This window comes from Verruconis gallopava, assembly GCF_000836295.1.
Source record: "Verruconis gallopava strain CBS 43764 unplaced genomic scaffold supercont1.32, whole genome shotgun sequence".
Classification (NCBI taxonomy): Eukaryota; Fungi; Ascomycota; class Dothideomycetes; order Venturiales; family Sympoventuriaceae; genus Verruconis; species Verruconis gallopava.
This window is the reverse complement of record NW_015622168.1, coordinates 12,465-31,326: the sequence shown is the minus strand read 5'-3', so window position 1 is coordinate 31,326 and position 18,862 is coordinate 12,465. Positions and strand designations below refer to the sequence as shown.

The following is an 18,862-nucleotide window of genomic DNA, read 5'->3' as shown; positions in this document are numbered from 1 at the left end:
TAGAGAAAGTTAGTTCCCGCTGTGACATTTAGAACAAACTTTAGCTTCTGTCGTTGCTTCCCTACGAGGCAACAGTGCATTGACCTTGCCCTGCGCCTCCACGTGATATCAAACTAAGTATCCCGCCTCCCCGTACGCCAGCGTCGAGTAGCTATCAGACATCCTGAAATGAAGCAGAGGATCACGTACATTGTCAAAGACCCAGTCCAGGGCTATGATCCCTCGAACCTCAAGGTCACCAAGACAAGTCTGACCGTGGCCGCTCTAGATGGGGCCAAAGAACACCATATCACGTTGGGCATGCACGAGTTGCCAGACGAGGTGCGTTTTGCCCCAGCATCACGAGTTTCACAGCTAATTCGTTCCAGTTGAGAGAGTTGCTGACGGGCTCGCACGAGCTGTACGTCCGATGGGGCTCAGACCGACCATACGAGGCCACGGCGCCGTACGCGTCGCGGATCAGTCCCGGACTGCACGTCTTCTTTTCTCCTCTCAAAAACCAGGATGCGTACGTGCCGCTGGAGAGGCTCGCTCTCATGAAAAGACTGACCTTGTGTCTGACCGTAACCTAGGCCCCCGTTGTGCGACCACATCCGCGCAGTGTTTGGGGATGACGTGAAATGCGACGGCGTTGAGGTAGATATATACATTTCTTTTCCCTTCCGCGTTCCGGCTTTGAACGTAGGATCGGAGGTGCTGATCAGTCTCTCTCGCTCAGACCTCCTTCACCACGCCGCCCATTCTGTCCGGGCGTTTCTCACACTCTGCGTCGAGGCAGTTCTACAGTTACGTTGCCAGCCTCCAGCCACTGGTGGATCGTCTTGTCCGCGAAGTGTGTCCTACGTCTGATGACTTCGGTTGCAAGTCTTTAGCCCAAGGACTCTTGACAGCAGACTATGTCGACCTGGATTACAACAGTATCTCGCACGCTCTGATTCTCAAAGCGTTCTGGTCCACCTCGCCAGATTCAGCGTGGGACGAAACACACCACCTCTCATCGAGGGACGGAGCGCTCGAAGTGGGCGTTCTAAGCAACGAGAAGCCGGACGAGGATGAGGAGCTCAAGTACAGCGGCGTCCTGACGCAGGTTGGAAAGGACAAGGAACCATGTAAGACTGTCACTTGCTTTCACGTTATAGCTTAGTTACAAAGTGCTGACAAATGCTTTCCTACAGCACCTGTGCTCTTCTCGTTCCCGGCTCGCCACCACCCGCTCCCATCGTCTTCCACGTTCTTCACGTCCTTTCCTCCCCCAACAGGTCTCCATCCAACCCTCAAAATCACTCTCCCGACGGCGTCGTCAGCAGCGTCGCCCCCCCTCCCTCACTGTGCTCTGCACACGTACCTCACGATCCCCTCCACGCTCTTCATAGATCGCTACCCCCTCAATGACCCCCTCTTCCTGCGCTCTAACTCCCTCAAAGCACTGCACGCCCTTTCCGGCGCCACCGATCTAGAAGCGCCAGACTACCTCACCCCGGCGTGGGGAAGTGCCGCCCTTTTCGAGGTCGACACCGCCGACGCCGCCATCAAGGGCTCCAGCTCCTTCAGCTTCACCATCCCCCTGCACCTCCGGTACCTGCCACCCGCAGGCAACGCCAGCCGCGGCCTGCGCCCCGTCCACGTCCCCGACCCGGTCCTCTTCTGGGCCTGCCCAGCAGAAGAGTACGGGAAATTCCCCTCGTCGCCCTTCGACCGCGTCAACCTGGGCTACGACGGCTTGTTCGGGCCCAAGACGGTTTTCTTTCACTTCACGCCCGCCGCCTCCGCCGACGGCGCGCACACGGCGAAGTTGGTCCGGCGCCTGGACGTGCCCGTCCTCGACCTGGACCGGAGCTGGTACGTGGAGCTGGGCACCGTCATCGCCGTGCTCTTCGGTGCTGCATTAGTTGGGCTACCGCTGGTCAAGGTGCTAATCAGGGAGTTCGGCCATCGCTGGACGAGGTTTCGCGGTCAAGATGAAGTCAAGAAGGAGAAATGAGAAGGGTGGCAAATAAAAAAGTGCTTGCAGAAGGTCTAAGAAACCATTGAAGATTAATAAAATAGCTTTCTCATGCTCGCTGGTCTAGGTGTTTCATGAACGTATGATTTATATTTCCCGGTAAACCTCTTGGTTCACTCGCAGCAGGCGGCGACAGTGAGGGCCGGCCGCAGTGAGGGCCGGCCAGCCGCTGCTCCAAGGAAAAGAAACATGTGACAGTGATGCTAAGCGAAAAAAAAAGGTCTCGTCAAAGTCTCGAGTACAATCATCAATCAAACCGCTTTGCTATCGCCGGAGTCTGAGACATCACTTAATTTCCAAGCTCGGGAAGAATCGAGGCCCCGAGTAGCCATGCGCAGCCACATACTCGATATCGATGTTGCCCCCGTCTCTCAGCTGGGGGCTGAACAGCTTGAGCAAGATGAATTTGCCCGATCTGCACGACAGAGCATACGTTAGCCAAGGGTCCGATGTTCGTTGCATGTGCTGCAGATAACTCGGAGGTACAGAGCAAAAAGAGGGAGAGAGCGGAGAGGAAAAAAAAATTGTTCAAAGAGAAACTTACATGGGTGGAGTAAAACGGATCGTGATCCTGCAGTCGCCTTCGGGCATGAAGAACCTCGCATTCGGTTCTATGCACTCGTCATTTCCATCGACTTCGCCCATGTTTATCCTTGCAATCCTGCCTGGACTACTACGTCGAATTGGGCGTGCAAACGGGCCGTGGCGGCGGCGATACATCTCCCTCATGCTTCTGTGTCGGTAATTAAGTCCCATGTGTGCATCCTCGGCCCCTTCGAGCGTGAAATCCGGGTCCGTGTCTGATGCCGTGTCCTCGTCTTGTGTGGGGTTCAGATGTAGCAGAGAGGGCAGCGCATACGGAAGTCCGTAGCTTGATTCACGTGCTGCGCGCCTGCGCTGAGCTTGCTCGCTCTCGTCTTCTGAAGAAGCGGCTGACGATTGTGAGCTCTCCATCACTGTCGTGACGGTAAATGTAGGCTGAGGCGGTGTCGGTGCACGTGTAATGCCTTCGTCGGCCGCTTCACCTGGTTCTTCATTCGCGCCTCCATGCATTGGTGGTAGGGGCCAATCGCAATTATCTGGCCACTCATTACCCATTGTCGTCGCACGCTCTCGCTCCTCATCGCCCTCTTCTTCCGGCACCAGTCGGCCATCCGCGCCCATTGACAGGCCACTAGGAGCATGCAGGTATTGAGCGCGCATACTGGGGCGGGGTGGGGGTAATATGTACGGTGGTTCAGCCAGGTTGTAGCGGCTACGAGAGGCTTGCCAAATTTGGTCATCATTTACTGCTTCAAGAAGTGAAAGACGGTCAGAGTCACGAGGTGGTGGAAGCGGAGCTGCAGCGGGCGGGGGCGCGCCTGGGTTCTGCATATGTTGGTTCGATCTAAACGACATTGCTGCAGATGGAGTAGGCGAGCGTGTCACCCGACCTTGAGTTGCGGGTGATGATGTATCATCTGGATAGTATATCGAATAGCTAGCTGTTGATGTGGCAAGCTTTTCTGCAGACATGCCCACGAACACGAGACCCTGCTGTATCCTACAATCCATTCTGAGTTAATATTGATCTAGTCCTTTCGATTCAAGGCTCGAAAGCAACGAAGAAAGAAACGTACGGTGCAGTATAACCCCTCTTTGGTGCTGCAATGATCAGGCTCTCCAGGTGGAACAGGGCCTCGCCCTTCTGCCTCAGCATCAGATTACACCGCGAATTACGGGTGCAGTACACGCTCTCATCATTTCTCAGCACATTCTCTGGGCGGTAGTTCCCGCCTTCCATATGCAACATTCCTGAGCGTGGATCTCCAGGATATTCGCCGCCGTCACAAAAAACGATCTCCATCTTAAGCTGGCCAGGAACTACCTGACCATAACGACCGTAGGGTTCGAGGACTGACGTACTTTGTATGGAGGGTTCGTGGTCTCGAGATAGTTTTCGTCGCTTATGAGAACGCCGTCTCGACGGCACACTACTCGAATTCGTTGTCGGAGGAGATGGTGCAGTTTCTATACCTCGTAATCTTGTCTCGGCTTCTGCGAATTCACTTTCAGCACGAATCTTGAAGCCCCACCAACGTCTAGCCAAAGGGCATTTGGTGCTTCGTGGAAGTGACATAAGGCAACATACCATCCAGGTGTTCGCTCATTCTATCAAGCAAATCTCTGCGTTCCCTAAGCTCTCCTGCAATTCCTCCGCTCTCCTCGCTCATCTCTTCACGTAGCCTTCGCATGTGCGCCCTCGTCCCCTCCGCAAGCTGCCTCCAACGCGACGCAAAACCCGGGCTCGGGGCTGACCCGGCAGACCGTGGTCGTAAGCCATTGCTTACACTACTATTGCTTGTAGTGGACGAGGACATGCCCCTTGGATGTGCGATACGTCGTCGGGGCCGGGGTATGGTAGGTGGGGGGGTCGGCAGGAATTGAGAGTTGGTGCTGGTGTTCGACGGACTGTAGTGGTCTATATGTGGGCGAGATGAGCGGTCAGACTGAAAGGTCTGGCGCAGGTTGTCGAAGCGTTGAGTGAGGGAACCGATAGGGGTGCTCGTGTCGCTGGCGGGCGGGAAGTCGAATCCTCCAGACATTGTATCAGGACGCTTCTATCGATAAAGGCGCCTCGAAGTTGGCAAATCGTCTCTAATGCTGGAAGTGTGGATACTGTCGCCGACACCTTCAATGCCGAATGCAGTACAGGTCCAAGTGAAGACGTCGAAGTGATTATCGGTGAGCCGCAAGTTGAGGCCACTGTCGCATACACGTGCTGCAACAACGCTACAGGTATGCGGATCCGATTCTCGGCTGTGATGGCAACGCTATTGAGTGCAGTGCAAGAAGCGCGCTCGTCCAGCGAGTCATGTCTATGCTGTGCAAGACAGAAGGTGGTGAATTGAGCGGTGATGGTGGCCGGCGCAGGTAGGTATGTCGTTGAACAAGTGACTGCAGGTGATGCGATGCACGTACTTGGGGCGTCCGCCAATGGCGAGAGGACCCCGCGCTGGCCTCGCATATTCGCTCCAGGGCAGCGCCCGCTGAGGCAGGCTTGGCGCAAGCACGCGAGACCCTGGTGGTGCGTCCATGTTCCTGTCTTCGAGCTTGGTTGCTGCCGCACAAGACAACGACGACGGCGACGACGACGACGATAGCGGAGGCCTCACCACGCTGGCCTGCTCATGCCGACGTGCGCACGCAACTTGCCGGTCCTCATCTTGAATGTCTTGAATGTCTTGGATGGTCACCCCGCCGCCCTCGCCCTGCTTTCTGCCTTGATTTTTGCCCTCGACCTCGCTCTCGCCATCGTCGACTACTGAAATCTACTGTCTGACGAATCCACAACCGCGAACCCACGCACTTGCGCGCACATTCACAGTCACTCACATCCACGCAACGGATCCTACCACAGCTTCAATGGATCAGCAGCCTCCCTCCCACGAGAACGGCGCAGGAGTACCACCTCCGACGGGTTATACTATGGCTTCCAACGTGGAAGCCCCAGACCAAGCTGGTATCAGCGCAGGTCAGCCACAGCTACCTCCTTCCTGTCACTTCTACTGCAGCATGTGCAGCTGACGCGTGGCTAGACGAAATTGCGTTGTACGATAGACAAATAAGACTCTGGGGAGTGCAAGCACAAGAGAAGTGAGTCTTCTTCGGCGGCCACGTCATTTTGAGGATCGCGCATGACGAATGAGCTAGTAGCATGAATGTTGGCAACTTGCTCAGCATGCTGCTACAGCGACCGCAGACACCCTATGCCAGCTCTTCGTGGTGATATGCATACGAAAACCGGAGCGGTGCTAACAACGCCCGACAGCATTCGCAAGGCAAACATCCTGCTTGTCCGCGTAAAGGCACTTGCCAACGAAGTGGCAAAGAACCTTGTTCTTGCGGGCATCCACTCCATTACTCTCATCGACCACGAGCAAGTCACCGCTGATGACCTCGGCGCCCAATTCCTCATTAACGAATCGCACATTGGTCAGAACCGGGCGCAAGCCGCAGTTGCAGAGCTTCAGAAGCTCAACCCGCGTGTGAGATGTACCGCCGATCCCGAAAACATCGAGAACAAGGCCGATCTTGTCGCCTATGTCTCCCCCTTTGATCTGGTCATCGGCACGGATTTGACCTTCCCAATCGCTCAACTAGTCAGCGCGGCGCGTCGCATGGCCAACAAGCCCAGCTACATTGCTGGCACACACGGAATGTACGGCTTCATCTTCGCCGACCTCATTCAGCACACCTTCACCATTGAGCGCGAGAAATTCAACGCGCCATCCAAGGTCGGTCCTGAGACACTGACACGTACAATACTCTCTTCGAGCAGCAAGCGCGAGAAAGGCGAGCTCAAGGAGACGGTACTCAAGCAGGAGATTTATACCCCTCTCCTGCTGGCCAACACATCCCCTCTACCCGCCGACATCCTCAACAACCGGAGGAAGTTGAAGCAGGTCACACCGCTTTTGCCATGTCTAAGAGCGCTATGGGATTTTGAGACGGAGCAGGGACGTCTACCCGCTCCCAATCCGGCGGATCTGAAGTTGTACACTACGAAGGCAACCGAAAAGCACCGCGAATTGCAGTTACCCATTGAGACGTTGAAATCCGACTTCCTGCGCTCCTTTATACAGAATCTGGGATCCGAAATCGCACCCGTAACTGCCACGCTAGGAGGTATGTTGGCGCAAGATGCCATCAACGTGTTGGGCAAAAGGGAACAGCCCATTCAGAATTTCGTGCTGTTCAATGGAGAAGAGTATCAGGCGCCGGTTTACGCATTGCACCCTATATTCAATGACGGTATGGATGGAATGGTCCCTGCTCAGCCCATGGCAATGCCTATTGATGCAACAACCATAGCAAATGGAGGCATGGCTTTCGACATGTCTAGCGGAGTAAATGCAACGATAACGAGCGCAGCAGTAGACCACAGCATAAACGGGGTGCCCAGCTCGTGACGAGCGCACAGTAGATATAAGCTGCGAAACGAAAAGTGTAATGCAATAAGAAAAATAAAGGGGGGGTTTCAAGGATCTTATTAACGAGGCGAAAAGTTCTGTGTCGGCCCATCGACTGCAGAAAATCGACGGCTTGACCCTTTTAAGGTACTGAAACTGCCAACGCGCAAGATCGGAATCTATGCAAAATTAAACGTACGCTGTCATTACTTGGGAGCATCATTGCCCAACGTCAATCGGTGGCGGATTGGTCAAGTCGAGATGTACATTACTGCCAGCATATAGTACGCATTTCGCTTAGCTCCTCCACGATCGAGCGAAGTACGAGAGCTCGCCATTGATCCACCGATACCACCAAAATTCAGGAGTTGGGAGAAATTGCCACGGCAAGGCAATGACATCTCCGTGCTTGCCAATAAGGTGTATCTCGCCCGTCAACACACTCAAATGCCACCGACGTTCTAGATCTTTTTTTGTCTTGTTCCTAGCATTTCAAGCCATCATACTGTCCCTGCGATACTGAGACCCCTGATCTCCTGCAAAACCTCTTCAACCCTCTGATCCAGCACTCCATCCGCGTATTGGTCCCTGGTATCCTTGTCAAGGTACTGCTGCACCTGTGCCATCCGGCTGTAGGCCTCTGCGCAGAACCTCAGCTGTATCTTGACCAGCGCCTCAAAGCTCGGGTCCAGGTAGGGCACGCGCAGGTCGATCAGCTGCGGCAGCTCGTCCAGAAGCTGGGTGTTCAGACTCTCGTATGCGTTTCGCGCCTCGTTCGCCTCCCGCTCCACCATGGGCAGCTTGTTGGGGTCCTTGTCCGGCTTCTCGGTCAACTTCTTCACCTTGGCGCGCAGCCCGTCATAGTCGGTCAGCTTGTTTGACCGCTTCTTGATGCACTCGTTTATGTCCGGGAAGTAGGCGCAGAAACGCGAAATGGGGTCCAGCACGCACTGCCGATACGGCCCGTCGAGGGCCTTGATGGTTTCCGCGTCGAGATCCTCGACGGCCTTCTTGTACGAGCGCGAGACGCCGTCCCGGGCGCCGGCTTCCCCGTAGAACGCGTCGATCGTCTCCGCAATGCGCATTTGCGAGGCCGTCATTGCTGTGCGGGATCTGATGTTAGTCGGCGGCCTTCGTGGTGGTGTTGTGGTCCGTGGGACCGTGCTTTTAGGTACCTCGTAGTGAATCTAGATAACCCTTTGCTTCCTTCTGTAATTTCGTTGCTGCTGCCTCCATGGTACGGTACCGGCGGAGTTCCGTCTCGAAGTCGCGGTCGTTTGTCTTCTCTACCTGGCCTGTTCCCGTAACCGTCAGCAGCGTTCTACCATGTCTTCGGCGGATTGGTACGATGCATACCAGTCTTCATCATGACCTGGGTCGCAGCCCGGTCGACCTTTTTCTTGAAACCTGGTGTGCTGTTAGTCCGTGGATCTTGCCTGCCATTATCGAACAAACGTCTCGCGCACCTGCCCACGACATTTCTGCAGCGGTGTAATGCAGTCTTTGTGTAGGTGTTTTTTGCAAACTTCAAAGAATCCAGATCAGAGCAACCGGCAACGGAGACAATGCCAGCGTAAGGTGGGTGGAAAGCACATTCAGGATATTCTGATGTTAGGTATTAGGACGCTTTCGTGGCTGTGCACGCCGCAAGGATGACGCAGTGGATTGCGGCGCATCCTTGCATCAAAGGTTTTGGCAGATATTCCACATCCGTCGTAGTTAAAAGAACTTCCCCAAATCGCGTACATTCATTTGTGAATTTACTCAATGCTTCTCCATTCATCGTCGAGACGGTCGTTAGCATCGTCGTTTCGGCTAGTCGCTCCTTTTACATCGTCTTCGTCTTCAACAGCGTTATTTTCTTTGGTCACCAGCCAGAGGCGAGCATACTCGGAAGATACACATCAGGTGACGGCAACATCGGCAAAACCAAAGAGGGTAATCTTTTCTGGTATTCAGCCTACCGGTATACCCCATCTAGGGAATTATTTCGGGGCACTCCAGAGATGGGTGCAGCAACAGAATGAGGCCGACGCGGATACCGCAAACATTTATTCGTTAGTCGATCTGCACGCGATCACAGTGAAGCAGAATCCAAAGCAATTGAGACAATGGAGGAAGGAGTCTCTTGCAGTTCTTTTAGCCGTCGGTTTGGATCCAAAAAAATCGACCATCTTCTTTCAATCACATGTACTGATCCATCTTGATCACCCAAGTCCGCATTGTCGTTCGGTTGCTGATGAGAAACTTAGGTGCCTGCACATTCAGAACTCATGTGGATATTGAGTTGCACGGCATCAGTTGGTTATCTCTCGCGTATGACGCAGTGGAAGAGCAAACTGGCGCTGGAAGACAACGCAAAACCGTTCGACACGCCGCTGCAGCTGGGATTGTTTTCATACCCTGTGCTCCAGGCTGCGGATATCCTCGTACACCGCGCGACCCACGTACCGGTCGGAGAGGATCAATGTCAGCATCTGGAGTTTGCGCGAGAGTGTGCGGCAGCGTTCAATCGGGCATACGGGAAAGTGTTCGTCGAGCCGGCAACGGTGCTTTGTATGTCCATGATCCTCAGCCAGTCCGGAAATGCCAGAAGACTAATCACAAAGCAGCCCCAGCGAAGCGCATCATGTCTCTCACAAATCCAACAAAGAAGATGTCGAAATCAGACCTCAACGAAAAATCGCGAATCTTGATCACGGATGACTCTGCCATAATCAAGAGCAAGGTCAACAAAGCCATCACTGATTCCGAAGACGCGATCACATTCGACCCGGCCACGCGTCCGGGTCTCTCCAACCTTTTACAGCTGCTTTTTTATGCTGAGGGACGCGTGAACGGGGGTCCTGACGAGCTTGCAAAAGAGCTGCAAGGCGCATCAAAAAGGGCCATCAAAGAACGAACGAGCAAAGCAATTGATGGACTGCTGCGGCCTGTGAGGGAGCGTTACGAGGAGATCATCCAGAACGACAAGTATCTGGAGGAAGTTGCCGAGGTGGGAGCTGAGAAAGCGAGGAAGAGCGCAGCCGAAACGATGAAGCTGGTCAAGGAGGCTGTTGGATTCTAAGCGCAAAAGAGCATTTGATACCCGTGTATATTATGTGTTGTTACAATGTACAGCTCTCGGCTCACTCCGAATTCAGCCCATTCCAGACGCCACGCGGTTCTGTTATTGAGTGTTCAAGGCCCTCGTAGCTCCGGCCTTGCATCGCCATTTTCAGCTGACAAGATTCTACAGGGCAAAGTCAAAACTACCCGTGGTCTGACTTGGGGTCACGATGAACACGAGACAGAGAGACGAGTGGCGATGAAGCACATGTTAGGAGGGTCCAGGCGGTCACGTGAAAGATGTGAGAGTGTCAATCGAAATGCGACACTGCAACCCCGGCAGCAAGAGACATAGAAAAGGCTGGCAAGACAGAGGCGAGGGCGAGGATGTTGCTCAAGGTCTTGGAGATGGTGCGCATCGCCATGACTGCCGACCAGTCAACTGTGTGAGATCACGCTCTTGCTGCTGGTGGTGCAACGTACCAAGTACAGACGTCGAGGCGGAGTTACATCGGCCAACGCCTCGACGAACCGCCGGCCAGTGGCACGAAGCGGCCAGCGCGAGAAGACCTGCCAGGAAGGGCTACGGTCATTTGTGGATTCAATGTTTCCGCGACTTCTGTCCAGCCGTGGAATGTATGACGAATCCGTTCGGCAATCGTGCCGTTCGGAAGCAGTCATTCGACCGCGCACCGGCCTGGTTCTAAGTGGTTCGCCCCCGCCCGCCCAAGGCTCGCAGGCACAATTCCTCAACCCGATTTCGCACCATCCCACCTACCATCTGCGACTCTGCGATCTATCAAGCTGCACCCCGATAGCGGAGGTCATCAGAGACAGAGCGGACATCAAGCAGTATCACCATCGGTGGCTATGGATGCAGCCTCAGTTCTGGCCAATTCGCATCCAGACTCGCTCAACGTCTTCCAAAGTCCGCCCCCTCAACTTCCTCCCTACGGTTTTCCAGACCAGCTGCAGGTCACCCAGGAGGACGTCGGCACGGGCACCCCACCAAATGTGCCCAAGTCGAAGCGGAGAAAGTTGTCAGCCTTCAACGAGGGCGTGAAGGGCCTGGACGACGCAGAGGGCGAAGCGGACAATGCGCTGCAGCGGAATGGCTCTGCGCGCAAGTCGCGACCGGCCGGAACAAAGAGGGCCTGCAACCAGTGTAGACAGCAAAAGGTATGACTGTTCGCCGAGCAAAATCACCCAAACACGCGCACCCGCTCCCTCTTGGCCGGCGGCGGCGGCTGTGGACGAATGATACATGATGGTGCTGACGAAGGGAACAGCTGAAGTGCAACGTCATTGAAAATCCGTGGAAGAGCTGCGATCGATGCGTCAAACACAAGCTGGATTGTGTCATCACGGCGGACTTCAAGCGCGTCGGCAAGAGGTCGCAACAGGCGGAGCTGGAACGCAGCAACGATGAGCTTCAAAGGCAGGTGGTCGAGCTCACGCGCGCTCTCGCTGCGCGGGACCAGAATGGCGGCTTGTACGAACAGCATCTGCGGCGCCAGCTCGAGGAAGCAAATATGGCAAACTTCACTGCAACGCCACCGACGGCCGACGACGGCTCTCACGACGCGGCTCTGCTGCTAAATCTCAAACAGTCGGACCCCAACAGAGCCACCCCGCTGGGAAGGATCACACCCATGGGCAGAACGCAGGCGTTGGAAAGCGTTATACTGACGCCTGACATGATTGATAGCCTCTGGGCAGAATACTACACCCGCTACCACGAGTATCTGCCTGTCCTTGAACCCGATGTTGACAACCCAGACCATGTTCTGCAGCGTTCGCGGTTTTTGTTCTGGACCATTGTCATGGTCGCTTCGCGACACTTTGCCCTTGACAGCACGTTATTCTCTCGTCTCGAGCGACCATACGAAAAGCTCGTCCGAGACACAATCACCAGGCCGCCGACTCGTGATCAGCATCATGCTGTCAAAGCGCTTTGTCTGCTTTGCACGTGGCCTCTTCCCGTTTCGAGCACAACGGAAGACATGACGTTTGTCTACTCAGGCATCATGATGAAGTTCGCCATGCACCTTGGCATCCATCGACCTTCCAGCCCCACGGACTTCAACAACATCCCCATCAATCTCCAGCAAGATCAGGTGAAGGATCGCCTACGAACCTGGGCCATCTGCAACCTCGTTGCGCAAAATGTCGCCACGAGCTTTGGACAACCTCCAGAGACGGTGTGGGACTCGACGTTACTGCCACGGGTAGGTGAAACGCCAGCCGCTTTACAAGCTCTTCAGAACCGCCTGAAGATAGAACAAAAAGTGGACAAGGTAACGCGGACAGTGTATTGTGGGGATGCTTCCCCAAAGACAATCAAGGCATTAAATGATGAGCTGCAGGAACTCGCCTTGACCATGGACCTGAATAACGGTGAGTCAAGAGAGGAGGTGCGACCCATTTCCTAGCTAACGGTTTCATTCCAGATTTAGACAATTTGTACTACCGCGCCTTGATGCTTCATTTCAATTTAAAGGCATTTTTTGCGAACCACGACTCGGAAGATTATGCCATCGCGCTGCAAGCGCTGCACACGAGCACAAGGTACTTCCTCGATGCTGCCTTCAAGCTTGATCTTCTATACGCACCGAATTACATCATGCAAATGTGCATCGCGGCAGTGGTGTCCTTACTGAAGCTTCTGAATTCATTCTTTGGCTTCCAGGAGTACTCGGAACGCGAGTCTGGTGTTGAAATGTTCTGGGAAGCGATCAACCGCATCCGAACGATGAGTGTACGCCCGAACGATCTGCCGCAACGACTAGCCGAGGTGTTTGCCCAGATGTGGAACGCTTGGGATACGCTCAACAGCGAGAGAGTTGGCGGGCCCATCGCTGAAAGCGTCACAAACGGCGAGATCGACTCGAGTCTGACGTTGAAGCGGCGATATCGCATGAGCATGTCTCACGTGTTTGACAGCGTCTGGCGGTGGAAGGAAGAGATGCACGGTGAACGTGACAAGCTCAAGGACGCGTTGAAGAACCCAACCAGCCCGATTGCAATGACGCACCGGAGCAGCTCTATGTCAAACGGTAGAAGACCATCGAGCAGCATGATGGACGACGTTGACCACGTGACAACGATGGCGAGTTTTGGTGCATACGGTAGCCTGCCGCTCAGCGCGCCGCAGGACATGACTTTCAGCACAGGCTACGACTTTTTTGACCCACTGGGGTGGGCATTGAACAACGAGATGGCCGGCATGCCGATTCCAGACGCCTTCGTACCGCAGCACAGCGGCAACATGGGTTGGTAACGTCTTGGGGGTTATGATACGCGTAGAAACGGCCGTTAGTGGCAAGCAAAAAGGATATGACACATAGCAAAGCGATGCTACTGCCTGAGCATCAACTGCGACCAAACTTGGCGGCCATTTGCTTTCCCTATTATTGGCGTTGCAGCCTCCCACAAGGAACCAGCCTTCGGCTTTCGTCCTGTGGAATTTGCTTGATTTGTTTTTCGTTCTTTCAGTCTCTTTTTATAACGACGTGAAGGCGGGATACCCTGGAAGAAAAGAATGCAAGATTTGGTCTAGTTGCAACGGTTGGATCTTAGAAATTGAAGAAGAATCCAAGGTCGTAGCCTCACTCTACTGTCATGCGCATTTGACATTGTGCACTTCCCATCGCCGTAGAACAACTCGACCTCTGGCAGCCTTGGCACCCACAACGGTTGTTGACAAGATTGATGCCAAATATTACCATCAGTCTCTTCGTCATGCAACAGTTGGCAGATCGTAGCCGCGACGGTTCCCAACAAAGCATATGTCTATGCTGTTGAAGTCATGCCACACTGGCAAATAAAAGAGCCTTGCGACGTGCAATCCATCGAAGAACGAAGAGCTGCTACGGGTCGAAGACTCCACCCGGCGGCAGCGGAGAGCACCTGAAACGATCCGCAAAAGTTCGACGTTCACTGCCTCGCGGGAGCTCCCGCCATCAGATGCTGCTGGGCAACGTAGATCGAGAGGCTCAAAGGCGACGGGGCATTTTGAGCCTCGTCCGTAGGAAGAGCCGCGACAGCGACGGGCCGTGCTGTGATTGGCCCACGGCGTCTGGCAGCGCCAGGCGCATTGTTTCGCCCAATCTCTGTAGCCGCCGTGTACGAGACCCACTTCACAACGTCGAGGCGGGCTCAGAATTTGTCTTTGCCGCGGGTCTTTGAATGACAAGAGAGCTCTCTCATTGGGACGCGCAGCGTCAACTCTGGAGAGGGGACGAGGCGACGTGTTTCCTCTTTTTGCGCCGTCCTTGTGTTGCGCAATGACGGCTGTGACAAGAATAGACACGACGGCGTCGAAGAGACTCACACCACGGTTCGGGCCACGCTTTGTAGGTACTTAAGACCAGCGTTGACCTGCTGGATCTGGATCGTTCAGACACAATCATTCAATCATCCTTTCTTACTGACGATTTTCTTTGAGTCTTTCCTTTGGCGGCCCTTCCAACATTGTCACTTTCCTTACCACGCTTCGTTTGCTTGCTTCTTGCGAATACATCTTCCAGAGCACGTTTTGATCATATAGCAAGGCTACGGTCGTTCTCTTCATCTGCAGGCAGATACCACACACGCTCTCTAGCTTACACGGTTACCGCAACGTGACGTCGCAAGCTCTTCTGCAAATCACCGGTTTTGGATTTGTCCTTCTTCCAACAAATCACTGCTTCGACAAACTTTCTTATCAGCCAGAACTCGTTCAAAACTAGCAGGCAGTAAACCTGACAGAAACCAATCACAATGGCCATCCCATCGTATGGAGCTAAGCCTATCAGCCTGACATTTCTCGGATGTAGGGCCCTCCAGCTCGTCTTCCTCATCATCATCATCGGCATGACTGCCAACTTCGTCAACGGCATGGTGATGGACAACCACGACCCGTCCCAGGAGATTGTCGGCGCGTTGGTCATCACCTGCATCGCTACCTTGTACACCTTGGTTTCCATCTCCTTCTTCTGGGCCAACGCGCAGATGGGAATGTTCGTCATGGCAGGCATCGACTTCCTCATCTTCATCGCCTTCATCGTCGTCAGCGTGACGGTCGGAAAGCCGGTCGCCAGCCTGAACTGCTACTGGCGCTTCGAGAACATGGACGGCGAGGTGCTCAACGGCCTGCAAGAGAACTGGAACAAAAAGGGCAGCACCGTCAACCTCCAGTACTGGTCTGGAATGAATAAGTCCAACTGCTTCGAGACGAAGGCCATCTGGGGGTTCTGCATCGCGCTGACGATCCTGTACTCCGTCACCGCCATCCTGCTGCCGACACTGCACATGAAGAACAAGAAGGTGGGTGGTTTCGTCAAGGCCGACGTCTAACTCATCAACGCGCGGCCTCGCGCGTGATGATCTTGGTGCGACGTGATACGTTTTCTACTACAAGGGCGCTTTCAGACACAGGGTGCTTGGGATTGGGGGTCCGAGTTTGTGGATCATGTCATCCGCTTGATAAAACAGAACACAAAAAAGAAGAGTCTTGGTCCGTAATGCATCGTGAGAGGCGTTTTGCTCGGTGGAGCTTTGCTTGTTGGTAATTTTTGGACCGAAACAAATTGTCGCTGATCTTTCGGATGGCTCAGCTCGCTGGCTAGCGAGGTATTAATAGAATAATGACAACGAGGAGGAGGGCTGTCGCTGCACGGCAGAACACGCTCCCGAAAAAAAGGAACACAAATCTAAAGAAGTCTATGTTTTACCATCAAGTCACGTTTGTCCTGTCGATGTCTTTGTTCACACTCTTTGTTAGCGGTTGATGTAGTGCGTTGCAGCGGCCAATGCCAGCAGCCCCCTTCAACCCAGCAATCCGAGCCCGTCGTGATATCTCCTATCACCGCCGCTTCGTTCCATCGTTTTTCCTTTGCGCAACTGGTCGCACGACGAGCTTCGATTTCGATGAGGTCTTTCACAACTTTGAGCCGAGTTTAGCGACCCTGGCATCCCTTTGCGCGTAACGGGCAGATGAATAGCTGAGCCAGTCATAGCGGGGACAAAGTCTTCCGCGTGCTGCTTTGCTGCGTTCAAGGAGGCGGGCAGCCCCCTCGCGGCTTTTCTGGACAGACATAGCTACGAGATCGGCGTTGTGCTGCCTTCAATCGAGACATTTGTCAAGTATACGGTGCACTTATGAGCGACGTAACCGACAGCATAGTCATGCTTGGATGATCTTGGTCATGAACGAGGTCCCTACGCGGAGCGATGGTCGAAGGATCCTTTTCGCTTGAAGACGTTTACATTTTCGCGAACGAAAGTAACTTATGCTTTCCAAATCTTGTCCGTATGTCGTCTCGGGATACAGTCGGCCATGCAGAGATTGTTCTCTACACTTGGCTCCAAAGTGAACAGCTAAGTCGTGCAACTTCGCGTCCTGGCAGCATCCTGTAGAGAATCCACCATGGCTGCGCCTACGGTTTCCCACGCCTTTATACGCCTGTCGTTGTCTGGCGCAGTTAAGCTTGAGATAAGGAGCGAACGGTGCAGGAGACATAAAGGCCGTGCACGGAGTCGCCGCTGAGCTGCCCCTGGACAATGTGTACCTCAAGAAAGTAACTGCTCACACGACAATTGGTCGCGCGGCCATATCATGCACAAGGTACGAGCAGCCGGCAGCAAGGGTCTCGGAGTCTTTGCGACCAAACTCATCCCTCGAGGAACTCGCATCTTTGCTGAACGCCCCATCTTCGGGATTCGGAACGGGCAGGGGCCAAAGGACATCTATCCAGCTTTTCTGGCGCTGAATCACGCCGATAGAGCGACCGTGCTGGGACTCAGCTCGCACGCGACTCACCGGCTTGAGTTCTTGAGGTGGGTGCATGTGGCAAGGTACACGTTGTCGTCGTGGACGGCTCCATCCATCACGAGCCTAAGAGAGCACAAGACCTTGTTGAACGTCTTTCGAAGCAACGCGTTTTCTCTCAATGCAGATTCGGAGTACGCGCAAGCCATCTTTCCTCGGATCGCCAGGCTGAATCACGAATGCGTGCCCAACGCGCAGGCCAACTTCAACGACCAGGCGAACGCCATGCACGTGCATACCTTGCGAGACGTGCAGCCCCATGAGGAGATCACCTTGTCGTACCTCGACGACTCTGGAGAGATGAAGACGCTGGACCGCCAGCAGAAGCTCGAGTCATACGGCTTCGTATGTGCATGTCCAATATGCGCGGAGGGCCAGCCGTCAGCGAGCGATAGCGCCAAACGGAGACAAGCCATCGATCGTGTCATGGAATCTCTCAGCGAACGCGTCTCTCAACAAGAGACGCAAGCCAGCCGGAGCCACGAGCTTGAAGCGCTGATGGAGATCATCGAGTTGATGCGCGCTGAGGGCTTGGTAGGAAGGGAGCTTGCCGCTCGCTACTTCGCCGCTGCGGAATGGCACATGGAGCTGGGTGATTTGCAGGGCGCTGTCGTCTGTGCCACCAAGGGCCTGGAGATCGACCAGTATGCGCTCGGAGAGGACCACGAGACGTACGTGCAGAATCAGGCCAAAGTCGCCGGATACACAGAGGCGCTTGCAGCAATGGGCGCCAGAACGTGACTCGTAGACTCCACGCGCAAATGAAGCCTGCGCATGCCCTGCCATCTGAGCGCGGCTCGGGCCTAGCGACGCCGCCTGTGTCTACTTAGAGCGCTCCTTTATGCCTTTGGGTCGTCTCCTATGGAAGCTTTTCCAGACACGTCGTGTCCAGAATTTGTTCTGATCGCTCTCTATCTGAGTCAAACGCTTAGAGTTGTACTATTGCAGCTTCGCCCAAACTGACCGCATCTTAACTAAAGGTGCAGCTTGTATAATATCAGAGCGAGTTTTGCGATCCGACTACTGTTGGTCAAAACTCAGAAGCAATCTAGAATGGAAATCCATCCACCTATGTTAAAAGAAAGGCCAACCTGGACGTCGCAATCCTGGCACGAATGAATCTGTCTTCTTTTTTTTTCGATCTCTTTTGTATTTCACAAAAAGTCATAATTCAACTGCGTGGCGAGCAATATGTACATTTTACGTTGCAACTCCACCTTCAGGAGCTTTTTTTTGGCACGGTGTTAGTCTCCATGGCAGACAGAGATCATGATGTACACGGATATAATTCTTTGACGTTGAAAACAATGCTTTTACACTGAGAACATATGTCCGGAACTTAGTCGGCCTCGTCTTACGTTGCAACCACCCGCGACCGCTCAAGTTCTCATCAATTTTTTGCCGAACTTCATCTGGTGCGCAACCTATATAATCCTTCTTTGCTACAGGACGATTCGGATCCGCGGTGGCTTGATAATCACAGCCATCTTTAGAAGCTGGGTCCAGGTCCATGCCAAAGGACTAGGTTTTCACAAACCTTTTTGTCACAACTGTTGCAGGATGGTATGCAAAGATGAGGAACATCACGGATTGGGAGGTTTCATGGCTAACGTGCTTTGAGTTTGTGAACGTTGGATCTTTCGTATTCATTCACTATCTTTTCGCAGCACAAGCTTGCGCGTTGCCGTCATGAATAGCACATAGCAAGCCACGAGAGGCTTCGGAATAGACGGCGGCCGTATCACTCTCAGCCTTTGTTCGTAATAGGAGGTCTGTCAATGGCCCGATGCCTTGCAGAGATGGCGTTCTCGTGAACGAGTGACGAGGCCGACGTACCTGCATGAAAGCGGGGAGGGCTGCCATGCGGAGGAGAATTTTCAGATCATGCCCCAAAATGCGTCCCAAGTCAGCGGGCAGGCGGCAAGCATTGTTATTGCGAAGAGAAGCCGATAACGCACTGAGAAACACATGGAAGAGCGCAACTCGTTCGGATTGGAGACCGCGTAGGAGAGATGTGGCGGGGGAGCGAAAAACGGCTTGGTGGCTGCG

At 54.0% G+C, this 18,862-nt stretch overlaps 8 protein-coding genes across 8 annotated transcripts; 6 read left to right on the top strand and 2 right to left on the bottom strand.

Moving 5' to 3' along the window:
* Positions 1 to 101: 101 nt before the first annotated feature.
* On the top strand, positions 102 to 2,070 carry PV09_07694 (uncharacterized protein). Its single transcript, XM_016361498.1, has 5 exons — positions 102 to 321; positions 369 to 508; positions 573 to 636; positions 719 to 1,109; positions 1,176 to 2,070. Exons 1-5 carry the CDS (start codon positions 169 to 171, stop codon positions 1,979 to 1,981), a joined length of 1,554 nt encoding a protein of 517 aa, XP_016210577.1. The 5' UTR covers positions 102 to 168; the 3' UTR covers positions 1,982 to 2,070.
* On the bottom strand, positions 2,016 to 4,967 carry PV09_07693 (uncharacterized protein). Its single transcript, XM_016361497.1, has 4 exons — positions 4,134 to 4,967; positions 3,622 to 4,039; positions 2,547 to 3,545; positions 2,016 to 2,417 (listed from the first exon to the last, which is right to left on the bottom strand). The coding sequence occupies exons 1-4, from the start codon at positions 4,585 to 4,587 to the stop codon at positions 2,288 to 2,290; spliced, it is 2,001 nt and encodes a 666-aa protein (XP_016210576.1). The 5' UTR covers positions 4,588 to 4,967; the 3' UTR covers positions 2,016 to 2,287.
* A 141-nt stretch (positions 4,968 to 5,108) lies between these two features.
* On the top strand, positions 5,109 to 7,546 carry PV09_07692 (uncharacterized protein). Its single transcript, XM_016361496.1, has 3 exons — positions 5,109 to 5,516; positions 5,581 to 5,638; positions 5,814 to 7,546. The coding sequence occupies exons 1-3, from the start codon at positions 5,408 to 5,410 to the stop codon at positions 6,952 to 6,954; spliced, it is 1,308 nt and encodes a 435-aa protein (XP_016210575.1). The 5' UTR covers positions 5,109 to 5,407; the 3' UTR covers positions 6,955 to 7,546.
* On the bottom strand, positions 7,016 to 8,771 carry PV09_07691 (uncharacterized protein). Its single transcript, XM_016361495.1, has 4 exons — positions 8,421 to 8,771; positions 8,311 to 8,361; positions 8,130 to 8,249; positions 7,016 to 8,056 (listed from the first exon to the last, which is right to left on the bottom strand). The coding sequence occupies exons 1-4, from the start codon at positions 8,431 to 8,433 to the stop codon at positions 7,455 to 7,457; spliced, it is 786 nt and encodes a 261-aa protein (XP_016210574.1). The 5' UTR covers positions 8,434 to 8,771; the 3' UTR covers positions 7,016 to 7,454.
* On the top strand, positions 8,673 to 10,117 carry PV09_07690 (tryptophan-tRNA ligase). Its single transcript, XM_016361494.1, has 3 exons — positions 8,673 to 9,144; positions 9,207 to 9,510; positions 9,567 to 10,117. Exons 1-3 carry the CDS (start codon positions 8,722 to 8,724, stop codon positions 10,019 to 10,021), a joined length of 1,182 nt encoding a protein of 393 aa, XP_016210573.1. The 5' UTR covers positions 8,673 to 8,721; the 3' UTR covers positions 10,022 to 10,117.
* A 604-nt stretch (positions 10,118 to 10,721) lies between these two features.
* PV09_07689 (uncharacterized protein) lies at positions 10,722 to 13,618 on the top strand. Its single transcript, XM_016361493.1, has 3 exons — positions 10,722 to 11,181; positions 11,292 to 12,399; positions 12,453 to 13,618. The coding sequence occupies exons 1-3, from the start codon at positions 10,873 to 10,875 to the stop codon at positions 13,280 to 13,282; spliced, it is 2,247 nt and encodes a 748-aa protein (XP_016210572.1). The 5' UTR covers positions 10,722 to 10,872; the 3' UTR covers positions 13,283 to 13,618.
* Positions 13,619 to 14,155: 537 nt separating this feature from the next.
* On the top strand, positions 14,156 to 15,723 carry PV09_07688 (uncharacterized protein). Its single transcript, XM_016361492.1, has one exon. It carries the CDS (start codon positions 14,764 to 14,766, stop codon positions 15,337 to 15,339), a length of 576 nt encoding a protein of 191 aa, XP_016210571.1. The 5' UTR covers positions 14,156 to 14,763; the 3' UTR covers positions 15,340 to 15,723.
* Positions 15,724 to 16,551: 828 nt separating this feature from the next.
* Positions 16,552 to 17,988, top strand: PV09_07687 (uncharacterized protein). The gene has a single exon (XM_016361491.1). The coding sequence runs from the start codon at positions 16,601 to 16,603 to the stop codon at positions 17,552 to 17,554; it is 954 nt and encodes a 317-aa protein (XP_016210570.1). The 5' UTR covers positions 16,552 to 16,600; the 3' UTR covers positions 17,555 to 17,988.
* The last annotated feature ends 874 nt before the right edge of the window (positions 17,989 to 18,862 follow it).